Genomic DNA, 24,392 nt, shown 5'->3' on the forward strand with positions numbered 1-24,392 from the left:
CATCCAATGGAAATGCCAACGGATAATTATTTATACTTGATCGGATATTTATGAAATATCTATATACGAATCCAAATCTAGATCCGATCAGTTGTTTTTTAAATCCAAATTGGATCTGATTTCTTAGTCAGGTATTAATTTTTTTTTTGGTACCCCGATTTTTTTGAAATGGTTGGATCGAATATCTCATCAAATCAAATATATTGACATCCCTAAGTATCAATTTCCTTTCCTACCCAAACTAAACAAAAGGGCCTTGGTTTTTATCTTTAATAGACTGTTTTTAAAGCCTACGGGGCTTCGGGTAGAAGATGGTATGGAGTTTTACTTTAGAACCAAGGCCCTTCTTGCACACAAAACCTTTTTTTGTTTTTGTCTACCCATCAAAACATAAAAGCTATGTTTTTAAAACTCATTTAAACAATCATTTTTACAAAACCAAGTTTTCTAAAAAATCATTTTGTCAAGGAATTGCCCAAACGCTACCTAAAGCTTTTAAGCGAAGTAAATTGAACTCTTGTTTGCCTGAACAATAAATACGCATGACATGTCTCAACCATTTGTGAGTGCCTTGTACTGATGTGATTAAGTCTTTTCCTTTTAAGTGTATTTTTGAAAGGCTAAGTAAGTGAGATTTAAAAATTCAAATATGTAGTACAATTCATTTTTTCTTTTTCAATTTGAAACAAATTGATGGAAATGCCTCTAATGACTACATATATGAAGAACTACAATCAATCAATTCACATGCGTAGGAAAGCTCGGGTTTCCATGTGAAGATCATGATCAAGTTCATCTCAAATGATCATTCGTGAAAAAGCTTGGGAGAAAGATTCGCACCAACACGACCTGCCGTCTATGTCGGCACCAAAATCTCCAGTCAAAGCATGAACACCTACTAGGGCGGTATTGGGCCCGCCCTGTTCGATTTAGAGTTAGAATTTCCAGTTAGAGTAGATATCAACGAGGAGCACTAAATTCTAGAACAAGTATAAAGGGCAATATATGTCATATCGTACTAAAAATTTGTCAAGAATTTTATTTTACAGAGGGTAGGCCTCCACGTTTTATTAAGACAGATGACATCAGCACGAAGTATAAAAAAAATCAAGAACAGACGGCGGAATTGTATACCCGGCTTCATCAATGATGGTGGCAGTTTGGAAGAGGACCTACACCTACCCATTAGAAATTAACGATGTGCGTGAAGAGTACCCGTTGATTGCGTGTACCAGTAAAGCTTAATGGCAAGTTGAGTGAATGGGTTCGGTGTCGGTGAGCTGACGACTACTTTAGTGCCCAGCACCAAGTAGCAGACTAGTCCGCTAACATCTATCAAAGCCATTACATCACTCTGCAACTACTTACAACAATACATGGCGCCTCCTCTCTACAATGCTAATGAGTTAACCAGCAATGGAATCTACTCAGGCAGCCGACGATTGTGGTGTCGGCCTCAAAGGTTACCACTTGCTTCCACCTCCTGGGAAGACAAGTTGGTTTTTCCTCGCTTTCTACTTTACAAAAAGGAATTACATAACAAAGTAGAAAGGAGGGTGAGTAAGAGGTTTTAGGGTCTTGTTTTCCAAATTGGAGCTTGGTTGTTTATAATTTACAGAAATTACTAAATATATTAATTTCCTGAGGTTTGTATCCGATTGATATTATTTGTTCTCAAAATCATTAAAGTCTGCAACTGATCATATGTGAAAATGGCACTATGTATATAAGGCACTTACGTGAGAATATTTGCTCAAAAAGTCCGAACTTCCTTTCATATGTAGAGAGAGGAGGAGAACACAAAATACTTGTCTTACACGGAAGTGCTAAGGAAAGGGGAGGGACGAAGAACACTCCTCTCAATCCAAATTCTAAAGAAAGCAGCGAAACTAGAGGTGGAGGATCACCAGTATACATGTACAACGATGACAATTTTCACCGGTATAGATTCATTGGCATATCTATACCGGTGGAAGGCTCACCGCTATAGCTGCTTCTCCCGGCGGTAACTATCACCGGAAGAGGACACCTATAGCGGCGCATATCTTCATCGCTAGACCTGTATACAGGCGACGAAATCACCGCCGGAGGAATGTATACCGGTGAATTTATCACCGCTATAGATGCAATACCGGCCATCAACATCACCGGAGAACGTTGACCGCAAGTAATTTGTTCCGACCCACGCAATACGAATTCCTCATTTCGTCAATCCAAACCCAACGCGATAAATCGGCCAGCGACGGATCGACTTGCTTAATTCTCTTTTTTAGTTTTACCATAACCTTATTAACATGATTTTCAACCTGCAACTTAGCACGTAGTTGCAGGATCATTTTTCGGGGAATTTTTTTTGAAAAATAAATTCGACCATCTCAAAGCTTCCAAACAGTGGAGCCTAAAAGCTAAAAATGCATCACTGAAAAAACTCTGAATTAATGCTACAAATATGATGGAACCCAAGCTGGTTGGTGGATATTGCAGGTGGTGACAGAATTGACAGGAAGAAGTGCAGACTATTGCTTCGAGTGTGTGTCCCTTGCCTCTCTCGCTTGCTGGCCTGTATAAAGACAAGCAAGCTGAAATCAACACTATCTCTCCTTTTGCTAATTTATCAACATGTAAGCATCAGTTTCCGAAGAACAGAGGAGCGTCCTACTTACCATGCACAACCAAGGTAAACAGACATGTTAGGCACGCCAATAAAAAAAAAATTCCTGCATCAATGTAATCCAGAATCAGATCAAACTTTAGAACATCTCAATGAAAGAAATTCTAGTCATATATACATATCTATATATCTATCTATCTATCTATATATATATATATATTAAGGAATAACAGATATTAAATGTAATCCCTAGATAGTGCCTGGCCTGCATAGGGTGACCCATCTTTTGCCACTTCACTCTCTCCCCTCCCCTGTCTACAAAATATTTCTTTTTGCTTTTTGCTTGCCAAATGGACACACTGCAGTAACTATTCTATCACTAGAAAATGAGAGAGTGATCTAGTTGGGAAAACAATCATTTATGACATTAAAAATTCTTCTTTGATGGTTTCTGTGAAGATAAATGAAACACCGTTAGATGGTAAAGATTAAGGGACATGTTATTTTATTGATATTGGATCTGGTTACATCAACCAGACATTGGGAACTCAAGAGATGCATAGCAAAACCAAGAGGTGCTTGGGTGGTTGTTTGGCAATAATAACGGTATGACACACTGTGCCTCAAGATAATCTTTGACAAGAATCTTATGTGCAGAAAATATACATTATACATGCTTCCTTCAATAGCTTCATATTAAGTTTCCCCATTTTGTTTTGATCCCAATGTCTGTACGGTTCTTGAACAACTTTCTAAAACCCTATGGAGCAAGGAGAGTTAGGTGCAGCAAAACTATTATTTGGTTCTTCTTTTTGTAACATAAAGTGTTGAAGCAAATGGATCTAACAACCCCAAGGCATTACTTCGTCAAAAGAAATAATCTGAAAGCATTGAAGCAGAAAATTTGGAAGGATGATCAGAGATTGAACATGAAGCACACCGATTACTAAGAAGGTGTTAAATTGGTTTAAACACACACTCTGAATATAATTAGTCGGTTCTAGCTCCAACAATCAGATTTTTTTTTGTTTGAAATCAACATATTTTATCCATTTCATTATAAGCAGATATATAAAACAGGTATTTGAATTTTGAACCATAAACAAACCAAGATTCTGCAGGCAAAAATTGACAGTTCATACCAACTATTGACTGGAAATGTACAAATCTAGACAACAGGCACAGTGAGCACCAATATGGATAACTTGGACATGCAAATTAGTTACATGAATCCCAAAGTGTCATACCTCGATAAATTTTTTATATGCCCATATGCAAAAAATATTATTCAATCATTGACAAGGGACAGACATTTGAAAAATTTCCTTTTTGGGCCTACATTTTGCCTGCAACCTGAAAAACCCACATTTTGTAATTTTTAATAAGTGTCACACCTACTCATTCCCTTGCTAGTCATTATTGAATTTGATACAGGCAGCTGCTGTAATCACAGTGTCAAGCTGCCGAAAGTAATAAAATAAGGACACATTTTCCCTCTCCTAATGGTTAAATGGTACTCAACTTAGGTACCAGACAGCTATATGAATGGAAAATCCCCATAAGTCGCCGACACAATATAGAGCAATTGTAAGCATGGAAAACCGACGGCCAAAAGACAATTGTAATAACTACCCCTGCTCTCAGTAACAGTTTCCATACACATAAAACCGTCATTGGAGTATCTTTTTGGCATTTTTGTAAAACAAAATACAGTCACTACTCTTTTAAAGGTATTGATTTCAAAGGTTTCATGTGTACAAGGTTGTTGGAGAGGAGTAAAGAACTTGGGCCTTGTCATTGTCCCAGATCATAATCATTAGGTCCAAAAATAAAGAACTTGGAAGGAAATTTTAGAAAAATGTGGACCAGTTTGGGCCTTTAGGATCTAAAATGTAAGAAAATATTGCATTTAAATATATGCCCCTCTTTGCATTTATGAGCAGGTTGAAAATTGTTCATAGTGTCACTTTTAGCAAAGCAAGCTTAAACATCGGAAAATATTGGCCTAAAGGTCAGGTTTAGTGAAACAACGGGGCAATAAAAAAATTTTTGGATGAGGGGATGAGACTATGGGGATGGACAGATTTTAGAACTCCGCCTGAAACATGAAACTTTTCAAGAGCAAAAGGCAAGTAGTATATCAAATGGATCACAACTTCCTTTAGCAAAATTCCTGAGAATTTCAACTTGAGCTTTGTAAGTGCAGGTATTTGTGTGCAGAAGAGATGTTCAGCTCCGATATAGTTGAGAAGTCCCTACCTCTTGGTGATAATATAAGGCACCAAGGCCTAAAAAACTCACAGGTCTGACCATAGCTTGGTCAGACTCAATTTGACCAAGCTGAGCTTGCACAAACATAAAAATTAGAAAAATACAATTACAAAAAGAATAAAAATGCTTACATATATTACTAATATAGTCAAATGTATATATATGTAAGACTACGGTTATATACGCACTTGTGCATATAGCTTGATGGATCATACACATACACATATAAATTGCATATACACAAGTGTTTGCGATAATACACAAAGAACCTTCTAATAGCTAATGCCCCCACATACCTTTTGTCCATTTTCTGCATTTAGATGTTTTTTTCACCATAAACCTATTACCATTATCTCCTAACTTTTTTGAAACCACAAAAAAAAAGCCCTAAACAGAACCTTTAGTGTGCAACTCAACCAACCACAAGGTTGAGCTGTGGTTGAGCGACAAGAATCCAACAGTAGGCTGGAATGACCAATAATACACAAGGTTGATAGACTACATTAGATCATATAACAACATATATCTAAATCAATTCCAGGCTCACATTTCAAAGTCCAACTAAGGCTCCTATAAAATATTTTGAAGTGTCACATAAATAGTCCCCTATCAAATTCCAATACAAATCTATTCTTTCTGAAATTTCACCGACTCTCCAGGCAAAAACTTAAATTAGATGAGTACTGAAATACGATTTCTGCATCCTAATCATACATACGAAAGGTCTAAGACAAGTCAAAGGATTGATCACTATCACTTTTTTGATGCATGGTAGAATCGAAGTCAGTCCTATGGTGTTGGAACCATCTTAACTGTGGCATCATCAGAAAACCTTGCAAGTTAAAACCCTTCAAGCAACCCCTACCAACTCCTCTCGAATGCATGACAATAAACTACCCCTGTTCTAAGCCTCTAACCTTTGAGGATTTGATGCGCATCTCAGGGAATGATTGTTGGAGGTGATTTGCTGGCTGCCGACAACCACTGGTAGATGGCGGCACCCTGCAAATAAAGAACAGAACCCAAGACCAGAAATTTGAAGCCCCACCGCAAGTAATCAAGAAGCCGAGCTCAAGAGAAAGAGAGAGAGATACCGGGCTTGGGGAAAATTTGGGATCACACGGATCGCCGTCGAGATCCTCTTGATGCGATCGTCGCCGCCCTCGATCGCCATTGTGAACTAAGAACATAAGTTGAAGCATTAAAAAAAAACAGAGTGTACATACACACTGACATTTCATCAACCAATTTGAGGGCTACCGCGTTGAAGGGAACAAACGAATGAAGAGACAAAAAGAGATAACATACGGCAAGAGGTGCGTCAGCGATGGACGACGCAGAGCCTTAAACAGAGAGAGAGACATAGAGACCAGGTTAGCATACCCGTTTCAAACGACGTCATATGAGAACACCCATCATTGATTAGGGCTGCACCACCTTGATCGCGCAGGTTAGGGCTGTCATCTGAGATACTTAAGAGCGAAAGAAAGGGCGTTTTGTGTTGGCCATGGCCGACTAAGAACCTAGTGTGAGCGAGAAGTATAAGGTTTCGTTCATACATGTGAAGAAGAGGGATGTGGGACGGAGACGGGTTGCATTGCAGGAGAAGAAGAAGAATAGGGGAGACAAGGAGAAGATTTGAGACGTTTCTTGGAGAGGCGTGGCAGAGGCGGTGGGAGTAGGCAACGGTTTTGTCGAGTTGGGGAAAGCAAATTCTAAATAACATGGCCGTTTGCGATAACTTTTTGGCTCTTAGCGTTTAACGAGAAAAGTTATAAAACGGAAGCATAAGATCCCATATGTCTATAGGATTATTGTGTTTTTGGCACATAGAGGAAATAACCAATCACTGACTTGAATCTCATCCACAAATTAGCCAATGCCAAATACTTTTGACGCACGTTTAATTCAAACTTACCTTCCTAACTGTCATTTTTTTTGCAATTACAGAGTTTTAATCAGAATTTTGCTTTAATTTCATAAATAGGCCTCACTTTTCTTAATTTTTTTAAAAATGTTTACACTTTGGACATGTTACTAAGAATGGGCATTTGGCTGGGGATGGTCGGACTTTCGGTCCCCCAACCTGCCATGAAAATGGCTGCGCACCGGGCCAGCTCGAGTTGAACCGGACCAGGCTGAGTTGGCTCAATTAATTTTTTCTACTTTTTTTCATGTATTTCAACTTGAGCTTTGGAAGTGCAGGTATTTGTGTGCAGAAGGGATGCACAGCTTAGAGATAGTTGATGCCCCCTCACTGGTGGTGATATAAGGCATTAAGGCCTAAAAAACTCACAGATCTGAATTGAATAGTGAAACTATAATGAATGACACTTAAAAGTTGTTTAAAACAGCATAACTACAAGAGAAAAGAATCACCTGCCCTAAAAGAAAAACAAAAAGATACAACATTTTGAAGGAGGAAGCAGTATGAGACCCGAGCATAGCTTGGTCAGACTCGATTTTGACCAAGCTGAGCTCGCACAAACATAAAAATTAGAAAATGCCTACATAACTTATAAGACTACAGTTATATACGCATTTGTGCATATAGCTTTACAGATCATACACATACACATATAAATTGCATACACACAAGTATTTGCGATAGCCTTCTAATAGCTAGTGCCCCACATAATCGAAGGATAGGATGGAAAGGCAACCAATTCAAGCAAGTGTTTGCAGCAACCACATGATGAACATTTTTCTTTTCAGAATGGCAACTAACTCAGGCAATATAATTCCCTACCTTCAAAAAAAAAAAAAAAAAAAAAAAACTATCGGGAATGTTCACATTTTGTGGGCCATGATGCCAAAAGTTATGGTCATGATGCTTCACACCAGGACATGGAAGAAATACTGATGGGTCACTCGCCCTTGTGATATTTGTCCATCCTTCCGCTGCCAATTGGGCCATAAATCCATTGAGGCATATTAAACTATATGAATTTGGATAGTGTCTCTTCATGATGATGACTATTATATACTAGTTATAACATACCTTTGCTAATTAATCATTTTACTCATCGGTGTGAGCATGCATGGTTGAATGTGCGATGAGTGCTTCAGAATTCACACATTCAAACCTCTGTACAAAGCAAGAAGAAAAAGGGTTGGATTCACCAACTTCCTAGTAAGCAGTGTGTCCAAGGACAGGGGCAGGTCTGCGGTTCCTTTTTCAAACAAGGGCTAACATTCATCTCTTGGATTTAAGTGAAATTTGGATGTAAATTAAATTAAGCTACCAGATTATGCCAAGAGACTATCGCAGGATCGAACTCTCAACCTCCGTCAGCTGGTGTTAAGTCGACTGAGTTATTTAATTGGTGTCTGATTATCAGTGTGCAGACAATACCTTGTGCCTTCCATTCAACCAAGGAAATGGTCATAATAAGTGCTGCTCTCAATTACTGTATCTTGGGGGTATGATCAAGACTAGTATACCCCTTTTTTTCTCCAATCAACATCTCTCCCATGGTAAGTGTTAGGTTTGCTTTGTAGACAAATGTAGATGAAGATTAATTCATAAACTACCATAAAGGCCTAGTTGCTGTTGTATGTACATACAACAGAACTGTTGTGACTTTTGTACCTTTGACGGCCAAGTTGCTTCATGACATACCTCTCTGCCTTCATCAATCCGAAGTTACTCCAATCTCTTGGCCATGAGCTGCAACTCAACTCAGTTCTATGTCTAGTAAAGTTATCCATTAAAAAGATAAAATGTTTGGATGCTTTCAGAATTGGACGCTTGATCTAATAAGAAAAAGTTAAATAACGAGCATCAATAAGAAAATAAAAACTTTTGTTTCAAAAGGAATTAGATTTCGTTTTAAAATCGACATATTTAACGTAAAAGAATCACTTTGATGTTCAATATACCCAACTTAGCTAATCTTAATTTCTGAATTAAAAGTTTATTAATCACGGTTTTACTCCTTCCTTCACTAGATCTTCAAACCCTTTTCCCCGCCAAAAAGTATGTGCCTTTCTTCCATACTTTTGGAAGGGAAGAGAAAGGAGAGGCTGTACCGTGAAAATGGAAAAGAGAGAAAAGGACTCTCTCCCTTCAAGTGCTTTGTGTTGGAAAGGTCATGAACAATAATGGCGCCGGAGCCACTGGTGTTGGCATTTCCAGCACCAGACTTTAAATTTTCTTTAATTTTTATAATTGTGGTTTCCAATGCTTGGTCATTTATATACATTTATACCTTCAAAGGTGTCACGACCTTTTACCCGATACTGCATTTATTCCGCTTACCAAAGACATATCTTTGGCACTTACTTGTCCATGTCAATTATATGAATACAACCCAAAGTAGCAAAAGGCTCCCAAATCATTCCCTGCACGTCATATTATATAAGAAGCCAAGAGTTAGGCTGAAACTCACAACAGCGCGACATCTATTTAGATCCTTGAAATTGGAAATAAAAGACCACTTCAGGAAAAAATGGGTCATTTATTTGAGCTATAATTTACAACTTAATTTACATATGACAAGGACACTAACATATTAAATATGAGCATCTTTTACTTCAGTTAACATCCAAGCTTTGCTTTATGTGCTTGTTTATGCACTTTAAATAATTTTCACATTGTATTGATTATACGGCAATTTTTCTGTTCTTTTATGCACTTTAACTAATCTTCACATTGTGTTGATTATATGGTAAGGGCACCTGATAAATACAATAATGATTAAATGTGAAGATGATAAGGCGAGATGCATAAAATTGTCAATAATAATCCCAAACAAAATCTATGTTCATTCATCGCTATTTGTCAAGAATGTGCTCCCACATGCAACATCCGCTACTTTACCATGACAACCTATCAGTCATTTATTTTAATTGCACATAACTGACATTTTAAACTTGATGGTGGGGACGTTGCCTCCTCAAGATTCTTATGTGGTTCCCAGGTCTCACGAAACTACTTTCCCCTTTGTTGTATGGGGTTCATCGTATCTTTTTTACCCTAGTTCAATGTAAAATTGAAATATTTTTGTTTTCAATAGCCTTTTTACATCTCCTCTCAATTACCAATTTGAACATCGACCACTGATTTCAACCAACATTTTGTCTTATCTTTCATTGTAAAGGAAACAAACCATATGTCAAGGACATCATATCCTAAATTCATGACATGCACCTTATATCATATTTCGAGATGAAATTCATCAAGACGACGACAAGGTCGTCATGACCCTTTTCATAAAAAGATTGTAGTACTTTTCATCAGTCAAAATAGAGCAGCTGCCCCATCTGATCTCGAATGGCGGCATGATGTTCATATTGTGAAAAAATACACCTCAAGTAATCTAACATTTAGTTAACTATTTTCATCATGCCCTCGCACTTTTATAGTATTGCATGCTTTTCGTAGTCAATACTTTTGTCTCACATGTAACCTCTTAAAACTGACCATTATGTTGATGCATCCAGTTGGTCATGCATTGGTTGTGTCTTTAGTCAGTCATGTATTTCAATTTCATTTGATTGACATTTTAAACTTGATGGTGAAGACGTTGCTTCATCAAGATCATTTAGCAATTCCCAGGCCTCACGGGAATGCTTGTTCTCTGGTTGTATGAGCTTCATCGTAACTTTTGTGCCCATAATGGGACGATCACACATCATTTACGTCTCATCTCCTGAGTGCACCTTAAGTTATAAATGTCGCTCCATTATACCAAGACGATGAGGCAAGATGCACAAGCTTGTAAACAATAATCCCAAACAAAGTCTATGTTGGTTCATCTCTATTCGTCAAGAATATGCTCCCACATGCAACATCCGATAGTTTACCACGACAACCACTAAGCATTTATTCTAATTGCACATAACAGACATTTTAAACTTGATGGTAGGGACGTTGCCTCATCAATATCTATATGCAGTTCTCTTGTCTCACGGGACTGCTTCCCCTCTTGTTGTACGGGGTTCATCGTATCTTTTCTACCATAGTTTTTCCATAGTCAATACTTTTGACTCACACATAACCTCCTAAAAGTGACCATTATACCGATGTATCTAGCATGCAGCGGCTATGTTTGCAATCAGCCATTTATTTCAAGTGCATGTGATTGACATCTTTAATTTGATGGTAGAGACGTTTCCTCGTCAATATCCATATGCAGTTCCCATGTCTCATGGGACTCTTTCCCCTCTTGTCGTACGGGGTTCATCGTATCTTTACTAACCTAGTTTTTTCATAGTCAATACTTTTGTCTCACTCATAACCTCCTAAAACTCACCATTATGCTGATGTATCTAGTTGGCCATGCATTGGCTTTGTCTTCAGTCGGCCACTTATTTCAAGTGCATTTGATTGACTTGAACTTGATGGTAGGGATGTTGCCTCATCAAGATCCATCATTTTGAACTTGATGATAGCGACGTTGCCTCATCAAGATCCATCATTTTGAACTTGATGGTAGGGACGCTTTCTCATTAAGATCCATACACAGTTCCCATGTCTCACAGGACTGTTTCCCCTCTTGTTGTACGGGATTCATCGTATCTTTCTTACCTTAATTTTTTCATATTCAATACTTTTGTCTCACACATAACTCCTAAAACTGACCATTATGCCGATGCATCTAGTTTTATGTGTCTCAGCCATTTAATTCAAGTACACTTGATTGACATTTTTAACTTGATGGTGGAGACATTGCCTCAACAACATCGTTTAGCAGTTCCCAGGTCTCACGGGACAGCTTCTCTTCTGGTTGTATGGGTTTCATCGTATCATTTGTGTCTGTAATGAGACAATCACACATATTAACAACTCATCCTTTGAGTACTCCTTAAGTTATAAGTGCTGCTCTCTCTTGCCGAGACGATGAGGCGAGATGCACAAGATTGTCAATAATAATCTCAAACAAAGTCTATGTTTGTTCAAGTCTATTCGTCAAAAATGTGCTCGCAGATGCAACATCCGCTAATTTACCACAAGAACCAAACAACCATTTATTTCAATTGCACATAATTGACATTTTGAACTTGATGATAGGGACGTTGCCTCATCAAGGTCCATTTGCAATTCCCATGTCTCACGGGACTGCTTCTCCTTTTGTTGTACGGGGTTCATCGCATCTTTCCTACCCTAGTTTTTTCGAAGTCAATACTTTTGTCTCACACATAACCTCCTAAAACTTACCATTTTGTCGATGCATCTTGTTGGCCACGCATCGGATATGTCTTTAATCGCCATTTATTTCAAGTGTCTGTGATTGACATTTTGAACTTGATGGTAGGGACGTTGTCTCATCAAGATCCATATGATGTTCCCAAGCCTCACGGGATTGCATCCCCTCTTGTTGGACAGGGGTTCACCGTATCTTTGCTACCCTAATTTTCGGTCAATACTTTTGTGTCACACATAACCACCTAAAACTGACCGTTATTTTGATGCATGTAGTTGGCAATGCATCGGCAATGTATTTAATCGGCCATTGATTTCAAGCGCATCTGATAGACGTTTTGAACTTGATGGCAGGGACGTAGCCTCATCAAGATCCATATGCAGTTCCGATGGCTCACGGTACTGCTTTCCCTTTTGTTGTACAGGGTTCATTGCATCTTTCCAACCTTAGTTTTTTCATAGTCAACACTTTTGTCTCACACAGAAACCCTTAAAACTGACCATTATGCCCATGCATCTAGTTGGCCATGCATCGGCTATATCTTCAGTCTGAAATTTATTTCAACTGCATGTGATTGACATTTAAACTTGATGGTAGGAGCATTGCCTTATCAATATCCATATGCAGTTCCCATGTCTCACGGGACTGCTTCTCCTCTTGTTGTATGGGATTCATCGTTTCTTACCAACCCCAATTTTTTCATAGTCAATACTTTTGTCTCACACACAACCTCTTAAAACTGACCATTATACTGATGCGTCAAGCTGACCATGCATCGGCTGTCTTCAATCAGCCATTTATTTGAAGTGCATTTGAATGACATTTTGAACTTGATGGTAGGAACGTTGCCTCATCAGGATCCATATGCAGTCCTCCAGTCTTATGGGGACTTCTTCCCCTGTCGTTGTACGGGGTTCATCGTATCTTTCCTACCTAGTTATTTCATAGTCAATACTTTTGTAACACACATAACCTCCCAAAACTGACCATTATATCGATACATCGAGTTGGACATGCATCGGCCATGTCTTTAGTCAGCCATTTATTCCAAATGCATTTGATTGACATTTTGAACTTGATGGTAGGGACGTTGCATCATCAAGATCCATATGTAGTTCCCAAGTCTCACGGGACTGCATCCCCTTTTATTGTACGGGGTTCATCGTATCTTTCCTACCCCAGCTTTTTCATAGTCAATACTTTTGTCTAACACATAACATTCTAAAACTGGCCATTATGCCGGTGCATCTAGTTGGCCATGCATCGGCCGTGTCTTTAGTCAGCCATTTACTTCAAGTGCATTTGATTGACATTTTGAAGTTGATAGTAGAGGCGATGCCTCATCAAGATCAATATGTAGTTCCCATGTCTCGCGGGACTGTTTCCTCTTTTGTTGTACAAGGTTCATCGCATCACTCCTACCCAAATTTTTACATAGTCAATACTTTTGTCTCACACATAACCTCCTAAAACTGACCATTATGTCGATCCATCTAGTTGGCCACGCATCAGCTATGTCTTCACTTTGTCATTTATTTCAAATGCCTGTGATTGAAATTTTTAACTTGATGGTAGGGACGTTGCCTTATCAATATCCATATGCAGTTCCCATGTACCACGAGACTGCTTCCCCTCTTATTGTACGGGATTCATCGTATCTTTCCTACCCTAGTTTTTTCATAGTCAATACTTTTGTATCACACATAACATCCTAAAACTGACAATTATGCCGATGCATCTAGTTGGCCATGCATCGGCCATCTCTTCAGTCAGTCATTTATTTCAAGTGCATTTGATTGACATTTTGAACTTGATAGTTGGGATGTTGCCTCATCAAGATCCATATGCAGTTCCCATGCCTCACAGGACTGCTTCCCCTTTTGTTGTACGGGGTACATCGCATCTATCCTACCCTAGTTTATTTATAGTCAATACTTTTGTCTCGTACATAACGTTCTGAAACTTACCATTATGCCGATGCATCTAGTTGGCCATGCATCGGCTATGTCTTCAATTCGTCATTTATTTCAAATGCATGTGATTGACATTTTTAATTTGATGGTAGGGATGTTGTCTCATCAAGATCCATTTGCAGTTCCGATGTCTCACGGGACCGCTTCCCCTTTTGTTGTACAGGGTTCATCACATTTTTCCTACCCAAATTTTTTCATAGTCAATACCTTTGTCTCACACATAAAATCCTAACACTAACCATCAAGCTGATGCATCTCGTTGGCCATGCATCGGCTATGTCTTCAGTTCACCATTTATTTCAAGAGCATGTGATTGACATTTTTAACTTGATGGTAAGGACGTTGTCTCATCAATATCTATATGCAGTTCCCATGTCTCACGAGACTGTTTCCCCCCTTGTTGTACAAGGTTCATCGTATCTTTCCTACCCAAGTTTTTTCATAGTCAATGCTTTTGTCTCACACATAACCTCCTAAAATTGACCATTATGCCGATGCATTTAGTTGGTCATGCATCGGCTATGTCGTCAGTGAGCCATTTATTTCAAGTGCACTTGATTGACATTTTTAACTTGATGGTGGAGACATTTCCTAAACAACATCGTTTAGTAGTTCCCAGGTCTCATGGGACTGCTTCTCCTCTGGTTGTACGGGTTTCATCGTATCATGTGCCTCATTAAGATCCATATGCAGTTCCCATGCCTCATGAGACTGCTTCCCCTTTTGTTGTACGGGGTTCATCGCATCTTTCCTACCCTAGTTTTTTCATAGTCAATACTTTTGTCTCATACATAACCTCCTAAAACGCTAAAACTGACCATTATGCCTACTCATCTGGTTGGCCATGCATCGGCTATGTCTTCAAACCGTCATCTATTTCAAATGCATGTGATTGACATTTTTAACTTGATGGTAGGGACGTTGCCTCATCAATATCAATATGCAGTTCCCAAGTCTCACGGGACTGCTTCCCCTCTTGTTATACGGGGTTCATCGTATCCTTCCTACGCTAGCTTTTTCATAGTCAATACTTTTGTCTCACACATAACCTCCAAAAATTGACCATTATGCCGATGCATTTAGTTGGACATGCATCGGCTATGTCGTCAGTAAGTCATTTATTTCAAGTGCACTTGATTGACATTTTTAACTTGTTGGTGGAGACATTTCCTCACAACATCGTTTAGCAATTCCCAAGTCTCACGGGACTGCTTCTCCTCTGGTTGTACGGGTTTCATCGTATCAATTGTGCCCATAATGAGACGATCACACATCATTAACAACAAATCCCTTGAGTACTCCTTAAGTTATAAGTGCCGCTCTCTCTTGCCAAGACGATGAGGCAAGATGCACAACATTGTAAATAATAATCCCAAACAAAGTCCATGTTCGTTCATGTCTATTCGTCAAAAATGTGCTCGTAGACGCAACGTCCACTATACCACGAGAAACAAACAGCCATTTATTTCAATTGCACATAAGTGACATTTTGAAGTTGATGGCAGGGATGTTGTCTCATCAAGATCTATTTGCAGTTCCCATGTTTCACGGGACTGCTTCCCCTTTTGTTGTACAGGGTTCATCACATATTTCCTACCCAACTTTTTTCATGGTCAATACCTTTGTCTCACACATAAGCTCCTAACACTAACCATTATGCCGATGCATCTAGTTGGCCATGCATGTGATTGACATCCTAAAACTGACCATTATGCCGATGCATCTAGTTGGCCATGCATCGGCCATGTCTTTAGTCAGCCATTTATTTCAAGTGCATTTGATTGACATTTTAAACTTGATAGTAGGGACGTTGCCTCATCAAGATCCATATGCAGTTCCCATGCCTCACAGGACTGCTTCTCCTGTACGGGGTACATCGCATCTATCCTACCCTACTTTATTCATAGTCAATACTTTTGTCTCATACATAGCCTCCTGAAACATACCATTATGCCGATGCATCTAGTTGGCCATGCATCGGCTATGTCTTCAATTCGTCATTTATTTCAAATGCAAGTGATTGACATTTTTAACTTGATGGTAGGGACGTTGTCTCATCAAGATCCATTTGCAGTTCCGATGTCTCACGGGACCGCTTCCCCTTTTGTTGTACAGGGTTCATCACATTTTTTTCCTACCCAAACTTTTTCATAGTCAATACCTTTGTCTCACACATAAGCTCCTAACACTAACAATCAAGCCGATCCATCTAGTTGGCCATGCATCGGCTATGTCTTCAGTTCACCATTTATTTCAAGAGCATGTGATTGACATTTTTAACTTGATGGTAAGGACGCTGCCTCATCAATATCCATACGCAGTTCTCATGTCTCACGGGACTGCTTCCCCTCTTGTTGTCCGGGGTTCATCGTATCTTTCCTACCCAAGTTTGTTCATAGTGAATACTTTTGTCTCACACATAACCTCCTAAAATTGACCATTATGCCGATGCATTTAGTTGGCCATGCATCGGCTATGTCGTTAGTGAGCCATTTATTTCAAGTGCACTTGATTGACATTTTTAACTTGATGGTGGAGATATTGCCTCAACAACATCGTTCAGCAGTTCCCAGGTCTCACGGGACTGCTTCTCCTCTGGTTGTACGGGTTTCATCGTATCATTTGCGCCCGTAATGAGACGATCACTTGATGGTGGGTACGTTGTCTCATCAAGATCCATTTGCAGTTCCCATGTCTCACGGGATTGCTTCCCCTTTTGTTGTACAAGGTACATCACATTGTTCCAACCCAAGTTTTTTCATAGTCAATACCTTTGTCTCACACATAAGCTCCTAACACTAACCATCACGCCGATGTATTTAGTTGGCCATGCATCGGCTATGTTTTCAGTTCACCATTTATTCCAAGTGCATGTGATTGACATTTTTAACTTGATGGTAGCGACGTTGCCTCATCAATATCCATATGCAGTTCTCATGTCTCACAGGACTGCTTCCCCTCTTGTTGTACAAGGTTGATCGTATCTTTCCTACCCAAGTTTGTTCATAGTGAATACTTTTGTCTCACACATAACCTCCTAAAATTGACCATTATGCTGATGCATTTAGTTGGCCTTACATTGATTGAGTCATTAATCAGCCATTTATTTGCATCTAATTGACATTTTTTACTTTATGGTAGAGACGTTGCTTCATCAACATCCTTGAGTAGTTCACAGGTCTCATGGGACTGCTTCTCCTCTTGTTGTATGGGGTTCATGGTATCTTTTGTGTTCCTAATGAGGCAATCACACACTATTCACATCTCATACCTTAGGTGCACCTTAATTTATAAGTGTCGTTGTCTTTTGCCGAGACAATGAAGCAAGATGCATAAGATTGTCAATAATTATCCCAAACAAAGTCTATGTTTATTCATCATTGTTCGTAAATATATTACTAAGGTTTGCATTATATATGTGTACGCATTATTATGCACATCATGTAATATATTGGTCTTATAATGAACCGAAATTATTATTTTATACACATAAACATATGGTTTATCCAAGAAACAAAGTTGTCAAAGCCAGGCTGAATGACTGAGTCGGCCCAACAAGTCATGGACTCACAAATCACTGGGTTTTAAAACCTTGTGTTTGACATCATATTCCTTTTGACTCCTCTAGCCCATTACTGCTTTATCATGCATTTAATTTACATCTACCACGTGCAAACCACCTTTAACAACATCTCCACATCTAGGATTGACTTGGGAGCCTTCCCTCTTTCCTCCATGCTAATACGTCTAACCTACATCCTTAATATCGAGAGAAACTAGGTGTGAAAATTAACTATTCTCATCATGTTTTTACACTTTCCCAGCCTTGCGCAGTTTCCATTGTCATTTCTGTAGTCTCACGTGTAAGCTCTTGAAAATGGCTTTTGTACCGATGCTTGTAGTTGGCCATGTGAGAAACTCGGGCATTGGAACCCTCCAACCTACTATTGTTGGTAATGAAGAGGTGCAACATTTTCTAGATTTCACCACAAAAGGTTAGAATGATTATGCTATCTGGGGTTGTAGGTTTTGAATTAGGAATCATACCCCGTCTACCAAACCCTTTTCTAACGTTGTACTGGTTTTTCACAATACTCTTAAAACTGCAATGCATAAGACACTGAGTTTCCACATGAGTATGTCTCATTCACTGTTCGAATGAGTGTCAATATTTGCTCCAACTAATCTCCAATTTTATCCATCCTTTTGCACCAATAACGCAATGATGATACCTCACATATTCCTCATTGATTGCTCCCAAAGACATCCACGACGCTCTCTCCTGCATAGATGATGAGGCAGGATGCGTAAAATTGTTATTAAGTCTCAAACAAAGTTGATGCTTCTTCATTGCTTTTCATCATGAATGTACCCCAGATGTTGCATCTACCATTTGTCTATGCTTATGAGTTAACTTATCATAATAATATTCCACCACCTGCTATTTTGGATTTTGATTGTGGGGACACTGCCACATAAGATCCTTGAGTGGTTCCCACATCTCAAGGGATTACTCGCCAGTCCCCCTCTTCTTGTACATAATTGGTTGTAGTTTTTCCATATTGGTTCATTTTACTTATGGCAAAATCTTGTTTCAAAAACTCTTTATGCATCTCCATATAGTAATTAAAACATTACCCAAGGATTTCTTACTTGTGTTCTGCCTTATCTTTCAATGAAAAGGAAAAATCTAAAATACAGAACAAGAACATAAATATGAATGCTGATGCTAGAGGGATATTCATAAAGGCAACAAATGTTGCAGTTGAGTAATATATCTGAAAACTAAGAAAGCCATTTAAGAAGAGCTGTTATAATTTGCCTATACAACGGAAGCTATGGATGTAAAAATATTGTCATATGGATGGCAATAAGAAGCAGTACAGAATTTTACAACAATCAACAGTATTTTCAAGCATGGAATAGAGATAACTGCTAGATCAGCAACAAACAAGCCACAACTACACAAAACATTTGCAAATAAAAGGAGGCAGTCTAAGATGATCATCAATCAGATGAATGGCAACATGGTTCTCCAAACAAAGCACAGCAGAATAGACACAGGATAAATGTGAAGGACCTTCAGCAGCCTACTATAGAATATTACTTCACCTTGGAAAAGAAAACCTCCTGTAGCACATGTACCTTTTCAAACCTCTCAAGAATGATAGATATATCCCCGTTTTCCAGTGCACTAAGGCCCCATGACTACATACCACTGCTTACCGACGAGTGGCTCTATGACCTATTATATACAAGTGCTCCATTTAATTTGACTAGACTGTTTTGCAAAAAACCAATTATCTTATGATATATAGAGAGAGAAAATTCCTGACCTCCCCACCACACTGTCATCTTGGTAGTCTTGATGTAGATGATTCCTTCTTCACAGCAAGACCAGCCTCTTCGAGATCTGCCCACAATTTGTTGAAAGCTTCAAACAATCAAGTCCACTGAAATAACAAAGTAGGAGTCTCAGGCATCCGTAAGATCAATTCCATCCTTGTTAATGACATTTAGTATTGGGATGCCCAATTTTCTTGCAAGACCATAATCATTATGATCATGTACAGGGTTTATCTTCAGCAGTCCAGTTCCAAATTATTTGTCAACATATGGCCTCAGAGGATTTCAGCAAATTAATTTTTCATGTATATTAAACAATTTAAAGACAAACTATCTTGCAAAAGTAGGATGTAGATGCACAGGTAACAAACAGCTATAGGATATGCAATAAGAGCAATAAAGGCATCTATCTACTTCAGAAGCGTCCAATCCTTCAAAATACTAAAAGAACAAAAACTAATTTGAAGGGGTACCATCGAATCCCTTGACTGCCGCTTGGATGACATCCTTCGTGTGATGCTCATAAACGCTCAAGTTCGTGCAAGTCTCGTCGAACACGTAATCTGCACAGTCAGACCAAGAGCCCCGTTCAGCGTTTTTGCACTGTAAGAGGGAACCGCAGAGAAGAGAAGAACCTGCAGGACGGGAGGGCAAAAGGAGTTTACCCAAAGCGAAGGAGACGGACCGATCGATCGATCACTAAATAGTGAAATCGCGAATCGATGGATCGACGAGCGAGGGACGAGGCCGATCGAACTCTTCTCCACTTCGCTACTCTGTCTCTCGACCTTTTAGATGCCCCCCCTCCCCTTCCCTTCCAAGTAATGATCATAAAGATCGACCTGCATTGGTCTTGTGGGTTAAAATTTTTCTCAAGCCCTAATGAGAGCGCAGAAACGCTGAAAGAGCGAGGGAGGAGGAAGGAAACTCACCAGCGGAAGGATGATGGATAGGAGCTGCTGCTCGTAATTTGGAAGGATGAACTGCGGCAACCCACCGATGCAATCTGCATCCTCCTCCATCGTCGCACCATCGAGGATCCAGCCTCCTCCATCGTCGCGCCATCGAAGATCCAAACTCCTCCCATCGAGAGAGAAGGAGAGGGTGCTTTCTTTCCGGGAACTCGGCGGGAAAAAGAAAGCCCTCGTAACAGAATGGCCGTTGAGAAGTGTTTCTTGAACTTCTTGATTTATTGTGACCCCTTTTCATTCTTACTTTGAAAAAATTATAAATAGGCGCCCACAGCCGCTCAAATTTTCAAACACCACAATGATACCCCCAACTTTTGCACGAAGTCTCGCTTACTCACAAAAACAATTAATTTTTTTCTAAACATTTAACATAAAAATGAGAAGGTGATAAAAAAATTTTCAAAATTTAAGTTTTAGTTCGGGTGCTGTATGATATTTCATGCTCATCAAACGTGCCCCTTAAGTTATTGTTAGTAATCCTTGTTGGTTGAATCAGTGTGTATCAGCCGATTCCCTCCATTTTTTTATTTTTAAATCAGTGTAAAATATTTTAAACTATTTTTTAATTTAAATAAGATATTAGCCCCTCTTGTATTTTATAATTTAAATAAGAAATTATATTTGATTTTGTGTATGATTTATAAACTTTGTTATATTAAATGAATTATTAAATCATTTAAATTTATAAAAAAAAATAGAATATTTGGCGATCCCAACTACCCATCTTTTATATTGTTGAAGGTGTGCGTTTGTTGTATATTGTTGAGACTTTTAATTACTTTTAAATATATTTTGAAGTTTTATTTAACTATTTTTATTTTTTAATATTTTTAATCAATTCGCAACCAATCAACTGACGGGCGGCCTGGCCGGCCAATTTGGTGTACAAGGTGGCAGGAAGGAATGACAAGAGTTGTGTGACTCATCACTCATGAAACAAATTAAAGATGGTAGTACAAGGAATTTTTTTAAATTTGAGTAGATTCACCAAACAACACTTGAAACATGTGTCTCATGAATTTAACCCAATTTTGAAGTAGATTCATGAAACACTAACGCTCATTAAAAGACTCTTTGGTCATTAAGAGAATCTAACCCAATTTTGAAGTAGATAAAATGCATTGTACTTTGAGGTTTAGTATATTTTCAAACAACCCTTAAGAAGAACTCGGTTTGTCCATGGTCTCAAATTTATTGCTAGAACGTGTCAAGATATTGACATTAAAATCAAATCAAGATTTCAATTCCTAACTCGATGGCAAGTTTGATTTATAGGATATTTGGCTAGAGGGAAAATGAAAGCTTTGGATTTTACAGTTGGACTCTTCTAAGTCCAAAAAAAAGAAAATCTAAAGAATGGGTACCAAGACAGCACTGAATAGAGTTCATGTCTGCAAATGTACTAACCAAATTTGCCCTAATTAAGAGACTATTTAATAAGAAGAAACATGTGTTTTGAATTATATGGTGTGAAAATGCTACGCTTTTTTTGCGTGATTATGGATATTATTTTGTAACCAAACAAACAAAGCTTAGCTATAATCATTCTATATTTCTGAAACAATAAGCCGCGTTCTTTTTTTCCTTTAGTTGAAGGAGAAAGAGAAATTGGGGATGTTGAGCGCTGGGTCCGAGATGCAGACTCCGTTGAAGCACGCTTGGAGACTGAGAATTGTTTGTTTGACCGGATCGAACCGGTTGACCAGGTCAGGCTCGGGCAGCACTTCCTTGTTCCCTCTTCGATCAAACTCGCTTAGACCCTAAAATTTGACCAAAACGATGGTCAGTAGTCCACATACTCTGTCGCTGAGTAAAATTTCCTCTATGCCCAAGATCTCCTAAACAAACTGCTGAGATGCCATTCCCTTTCTCAGGACCGAACAACAGATTACCAAATTCTCAAGTTGGTTTATTATTTTCTTTTATTTTTCTATAATCGGTTTAATTTGGTGCAAACAGATAAGGCAGTAATTTTTTTTTTGAAAAAGTTGAGATTGCCAATTTGCCATAGTGCCATCACATGATTGTTTTGAAAGGGAATGGCAAACGTGTAATATCTTCAAATAAGTGGCTCCTTTTATACAGAGCAGGTTCTTTCTGGAAGGAAAGCAGTGGCAGAAGTGAAATACTCTGAGGTTGAAAGGGCCTTTGGGTGCAGCCAAATCCTTCCAAGAAGTAGGGTAGAGAAAACGTCGGCGTTCCCGTTCAGAGAAGAAGCTCTCTACCCTATTTCAAGACTCACTACGACCAGAGATCAAGGTCTCTACCCTACGCTTCTCTCTCGTTCACTCTGCGTTGACGGTCATGGCTACGAGAGGAAAGAAGCCCATGTGCAAATAAGATGTAAGTATCATACAAGCATTAGTATTCATTTCGCATCAATGTTGTCGAACTTCTAGAATGGATATATTTCAATTTTCAAAATGTGAACATAAAGGAATCATCCTCGACATCTTAGGTAATAATTTGAGAAGAATTGGACTGGTTTCTATTGCGCGACATCATTTGAGATGTCATTTGATTTGAGGTTCCATAGTAAAAAAGAGTGGACTGAGTCATAAAAGAATGATTCAAGTATGTGCATGGTCAGCCCAGGAAGATGACTATTATAATGCTGATGATTATGTACATATGTAATAACTTCATAGTGGCGATCTAAAAACTATTGGTGAGCCCCAACAGGAGGAGGAACAAAATAAGAACACTCTAGTAGACTGCCTCACACTTAGAATTGATGAAAAGAATAAGGACTTGTGGTCTAATTGATGAAAAGAAGGTCAGTAGCATCATTGTAATTGCATCATTAGGTTGTTTATGGGTTTAATTTAGTTTTATGTTTCCATGATAAGTAGTTTTATGTAAAAGAAGAGGGCACCTGTTTAAGTGGTCTTAATTGCATATAGATACAAGCTTGGTAGTAGAGAACAAGTCATACTAAGCAATTCTGTTTGTACCCTTGTTAAGCTGGTTTTCCCTAGAGCTGAAAAAACAAGAAAGTAGCAATTCTGATTTACGGATTGAGATTCTGAAAGAAAGTTGAGAAGTGGTGCAATGGGAAGGTCTAAAGTCTAAACTCGCACAGCGTGATATAGAGTTGCAGAAACGAGGAGCCCACTATGACTATGAGAAAAAAAAAAAGAAGCTTGAGGAGGATATTCACATGTTTCAGATTCTATTTCAGATTCAGATCCCAATCTAAATTGCAACGGATATTCACATGTTTCATTTGCATGTTCCAAATCTAGTTCTTTGGGTTTTCCAAATGCTTCGATCGAATATCTAGATATCAAATCAAATACATTGACATATCTACATATCAATTTCCTAACCAAGTTGATAGACACAAGGCCAAACCGAACGAGAGGGCCTTGGTTCCTGTCTTTAATGGACTGTTTTTTAAAGCCTGTATGGCTTGTAGTGGAAGGTGGTAGGGAGTTTCATTAAGGCCCTTCTTGCACACAAAACCTTTTTTTGTTTTTGTCTACCCACCAAAACATAAAAGCTATGTTTTTTAAACTCATTTAAACAATCATTTTTACAAAACCAAGTTTTCTAAAAAATCATTTTGTCAAGGAATTACCCAAACGGTACCTAAAGCTTTTAAGCGAAGTAAATTGAACTCTTGTTTGCCTGAACAATAAATACGCATGACATGTCTCAACCATTTGTGAGTGCCTTGTACTGAAAATGTTACATGTGATTAAGTCTTTTCCTTTAAGTGTATTTTTGAAAGGCTAAGTAAGTGACATTTAAAAATTCAAATATGTAGTAGAATTCATTTTTTCTTTTTCAATTTGAAACAAATTGATGGAAATGCCTCTAATGACTACATATATGAAGAACTACAATCAATCAATTCACATGCGTAGGAAAGCTCGGGTTTCCATGTGAAGATCATGACCAAGTTCATCTCAAATAATCATTTGTGAAAAAGCTTGGGAGTAAGATTCGCACCAACACGACCTGCCGTCTATGTCGGCATTAAAATCTCCAGTCAAAGCATGAACACCCACTAGGGTGGTATTGGGCCCGCCCTGTTCGATTTAGAGTTAGAATTTCCAGTTAGAGTAGA

The 24,392-nt window shown here is 38.6% G+C and overlaps 1 protein-coding gene and 1 long non-coding RNA gene across 2 annotated transcripts in view; both read right to left on the reverse strand.

Moving 5' to 3' along the window:
• Positions 1 to 2,235: 2,235 nt before the first annotated feature.
• The window catches only part of LOC116255451 (uncharacterized), a 48,337-nt gene continuing 26,180 nt past the window's right edge, over positions 2,236 to 24,392 (reverse strand). Inside the window, exons 3-5 of the mRNA XM_050078239.1 lie at positions 5,800 to 5,884; positions 2,664 to 2,717; positions 2,236 to 2,560 (exon numbers count right to left, since the gene is read on the reverse strand). Coding sequence (XP_049934196.1) covers positions 2,314 to 2,560; positions 2,664 to 2,717; positions 5,800 to 5,884 — 386 coding nt within the window. The 3' untranslated portion in view covers positions 2,236 to 2,313. The remainder of the gene's footprint in view (positions 2,561 to 2,663; positions 2,718 to 5,799; positions 5,885 to 24,392) is intronic.
• On the reverse strand, positions 5,934 to 21,681 carry LOC116255450 (uncharacterized). The gene is made up of 6 exons (XR_004172868.2): positions 20,282 to 21,681; positions 20,015 to 20,191; positions 19,823 to 19,912; positions 19,340 to 19,456; positions 19,149 to 19,248; positions 5,934 to 6,062 (listed from the first exon to the last, which is right to left on the reverse strand). It is a non-coding gene; the product is annotated as an uncharacterized LOC116255450 (long non-coding RNA).

Source organism: Nymphaea colorata, chromosome 6 (genome assembly GCF_008831285.2).
Source record: "Nymphaea colorata isolate Beijing-Zhang1983 chromosome 6, ASM883128v2, whole genome shotgun sequence".
In the NCBI taxonomy this organism is placed as follows: domain Eukaryota; kingdom Viridiplantae; phylum Streptophyta; class Magnoliopsida; order Nymphaeales; family Nymphaeaceae; genus Nymphaea; species Nymphaea colorata.